Below are 4,251 nucleotides of genomic sequence, written 5' to 3'. Positions count from 1 at the left end.
ATATATATATATATATATATATATATATATGTATATACAATGAATGCATGGGTATTAAATACACGGGTCTACGTGGGTATTATACACGGATATTAAATACACGGGCTATAATATACAGAGTGTTCCGTAAGTTAGGAAACAGTTAAATTGTTACAAACAATGAGTACAATAGAAATTCGTTTCCTTATTTACTGAACACCCTGCTGTATGTTTTGCCCGTGAACCCGGGCTCCATGTATCCGTGTATTCTAATACCCGTTCACAATCGCGACCCCTAGTTCTAACTCATTTCTTTTTTTTTTGATGAATGAATTTTTTCCATAAATCGTTGTTTTTTAATTACTTAAACATAAAATACTTAAAAAAAAATTATTCATAAATGAGTTATAGAAAACACAATAATTCTATATTCTGAATACTTAGAAATAAGAAGTTAAATTTAGAATTTCTAATTAGGAATATTTATTGCGAGTCATTATTTATTATAATCGCCATTTACGACTATATTGTCAATTGATCTATGATTAAAGAAAAATTTATATTCATTTTTAATTGCAATTAGTATAACATAATTCAACTTCACTCAAAATATTAAACATTTTCAACGATACATTGCTAAAAAAAATCATTTTAAACATATAAACGCTTTATTAAAAAATGTAAAAACTTGCATTAGAATCTTATATTCTCATACCATGTAATATAGTAATAGAGATAAGTTTATAGTATGAAACTATTTAAATTCAATACAACTTTCGTAAAAATTTATGTTCGAAACAAATTATTTTATGAAGTACTAGAACAGGAAGCTCAAAAATAAAATTGCATAACCTATAGGAGTTACCGCTTTACATACCAATATAGGGAACCTAAAAAAATCTTAATCGATATTTTTTTTTTAGGGAGTTTTAATCATTATGATGAAAATAAATTATTTTCTAAACCGAATCCTGAAGATGTAAAAGTAAATAATAGAAATAGAAAAAAAAGAGGAAAAACGAGTAAAAATAATATAAGCAAAAACAAAATAAGCAATGAAAATCAAAATGAACATACATCATGTAGTGATATGACCGATAATATACATAAACATGATTTTAATACGATTAATTTCAACGAAAACAATAATGCATCAAACAGTTTAACTAATAAAATTAATTCGAAAAAAGACTCTGAACCAAACTCAAATGACTTTGTGGTAGTAAATATCATTAATGAAAATGAAAAATCAAATCAAAATAATAAAATACTTGATAAAAGTAATTCCTCTAATGATAAAGCATACAAAAATACACCTGGCATTTTGTCAACTAATAAGAATTTCAATAAAGGAAAAAACAAAGTTTTAGATATTATAAATAATATAAATGAAAAAGCAATGAAAAATATCAAGTTGAATGAAAATAATTCAAATTCTAGTTGTCAAACAGATAATAAAAGTACACCAAATTGTCCAACTGATAATTTAAATTCGAATAAAAACAAAGAACAAAACAGTGAAAGTTATAGTAAAAAAGCAAAGTCTAATGGTATTATAAGTGATTTAAATGAGGAAAAAATGCAAGATGCAAACAGTAACAGTTCTGAAAAAAAATCGACGGTTAAAGATATTATAAGTAATATAAATAAAAAAGAAATGAAAGATATCAAGTTGAATGAAAATAATTCAAATTCTAGTTGTCAAACAGATAATAAAAGTACACCAAATAGTCCAACTGATAATTTAAATTCGAATAAAAACAAAGAACAAAACAGTGAAAGTTTTAGTAAAAAAGCAAAGTTTAATGGTATTATAAGTGATTTAAATGAGGAAAAAATGCAAGATGCAAACAGTAACAGTTCTGAAAAAAAATCGACGGTTAAAGATATTATAAGTAATATAAATAAAAAAGAAATGAAAGATATCAAGTTGAATGAAAATAATTCAAATTCTAGTTGTCAAACAGATAATAAAAGTACACCAAATAGTCCAACTGATAATTTAAATTCGAATAAAAACAAAGAACAAAACAGTGAAAGTTTTAGTAAAAAAACAAAGTCTAATGGTATTATAAGTGATTTAAATGAGGAAAAAATGCAAGATGCAAACAGTAACAGTTCTGAAAAAAAATCGACGGTTAAAGATATTATAAGTAATATAAATAAAAAAGAAATGAAAGATATCAAGTTGAATGAAAATAATTCAAATTCTAGTTGTCAAACAGATAATAAAAGTACACCAAATAGTCCAACTGATAATTTAAATTCGAATAAAAACAAAGAACAAAACAGTGAAAGTTTTAGTAAAAAAACAAAGTCTAATGGTATTATAAGTGATTTAAATGAGGAAAAAATGCAAGATGCAAACAGTAACAGTTCTGAAAAAAAATCGACGGTTAAAGATATTATAAGTAATATAAATAAAAAAGAAATGAAAGATATCAAGTTGAATGAAAATAATTCAAATTCTAGTTGTCAAACAGATAATAAAAGTACACCAAGTAGTCCAACTGATAATATAAAGTCTAATAGAAATAAAGAACAAAACAGTAACAGTTTTAATAATAATTTAAACTTTAGCAACATTATTAATGATTTAAATGGAAAATTAATGCGAGATATGATATTTGATGAAAATTGTCAATATTTTAATAAACAAAATTACAGTGAAAGTATATCAAACAACACTTCCAATAGTGTTAAAAATTACAAAAATGAAGATCAAATAAGTAGCGATCCTGACAAAAAATCAATGGTTTCAGATATAATAAATGACCTAAATAAAAAATCGAAGAAAGATGTTGATCAAAACAATGTTAATTTTGAAAATAAATCTGTTACTAAAAATTCATTAAGTAATTTTAACAGTAGTATAATTAATAGTGAATTAGAGCAAAAAAATAGCGTTGATTCTACAAATAAATCGAGTGTTTTACATATTATAAGTAATCTGAATGAAAGATCTAAAAACGATAAAAATAATTTGGAAATTAAAGGATCAACTAAAGGCAGTAAAAAAGATAGTAACGATAAATCAATAGGGTTATCTACAATCAAAAAAACATCAAAAGATAATGAAAAAAACAATCATATTTTAAATAAAAATCATAGATTTAGTAAAACAAATAAACCAGTTGAAAGTAATCAAATGGCTAGAGTAAAAAAATTTAATTCCGTGAAGAAAACCAATAATGATGACGATATTGAATCTATAATTGGTCAATCAAATTACAATGAATTAGGTATAGATTGTAGATTAGATAGACATTATAATTTGACTAATTCTAAATCAAATGACGTTCGTGCTCCTAAGGAGCCCATGAAAATTTTCCCAACAAGAAAAAATAAACCTACTGGTTCACACGTAAGTCGCTTGCTAGACATTTACAACGAACTAGTTGAAAATCAATTCAAAAATCAAAATGAAACTCTTGAAAAACCTAATTCTGATAGTTATTCAAGTAAAACTAAAAATGTACTCAATCAAGTAAACAACATTGAAAAAATTCTCAAAAAACTACAAAATAAGAAACCAAATCGTGATTTTGGTTCAACAAATAAACTGCTAGAAGATAATAATAGCCAGAAAATTGTAATATCTTTAAGTAAGTAATTATTAATCAATTTATTTTCTAAAACATTTAATCAAATTTATTTAGTTATTATGATAACATGATGTAATTATTATGATATTATAATAATAATAATTATTATTATTATTACTATAAATATTTGACTAGGTTTTTTTTACAAAAAAAAAAAAAGAAATATTAACGTTTTTAAAATTCTTCAACTTAACACGATATATTTTATAACATAAAATATTTAGAGTTTATATGTGTTCAAAATGTAAATTTAAATAGAAGACAATATTATATTGAGTATAATATAGTAAGACTATGTGTAATACATAGTTTTACACCAAACATAAAATATTATATGTACACAAGTTGATCCACAAAGATATAACATATTTCGATCCGATAATCAATTTGTTGAAATTTTTTTAAAGCAATTATTGACTTCTTAATATACGTTCAAAGTAATTTCCATTATTTAATACTGATAAGAAAAAAAACCCAGCACAGGGGGGTCGCGGCACAGTGGTGACGTGGCATAGTTGGATCAAGTAAATGATATCTGACAGTGATTAAAATCACTATCAAAAATAAACGCTTCGATGCAAATCTTTAGATAGTGTTTAATTTTAAAAAAATTGGTGTTTTATTCCAAAAGCTACTTGATCTGCTGGTTCCTTATTAATATCTCGAT

The 4,251-nt window shown here is 24.1% G+C and overlaps 1 protein-coding gene across 1 annotated transcript in view; it reads left to right on the top strand.

Annotated features, from left to right (window-relative positions):
* Positions 1-4,251, top strand: part of LOC126900297 (MATH and LRR domain-containing protein PFE0570w-like) — an 11,270-nt gene that overhangs the window by 2,435 nt on the left and 4,584 nt on the right. The window contains exon 2 of the mRNA XM_050675918.1: positions 903-3,584. Coding sequence (XP_050531875.1) covers positions 903-3,584 — 2,682 coding nt within the window. The remainder of the gene's footprint in view (positions 1-902; positions 3,585-4,251) is intronic.

Source organism: Daktulosphaira vitifoliae, unplaced genomic scaffold (genome assembly GCF_025091365.1).
Source record: "Daktulosphaira vitifoliae isolate Bord-2020 unplaced genomic scaffold, ASM2509136v1 Scaffold_3, whole genome shotgun sequence".
NCBI classification, from domain to species: Eukaryota; Metazoa; Arthropoda; class Insecta; order Hemiptera; family Phylloxeridae; genus Daktulosphaira; species Daktulosphaira vitifoliae.
Note: the sequence above shows the minus strand (reverse complement) of the source record. Positions and strands in the feature narration are given on the sequence as shown.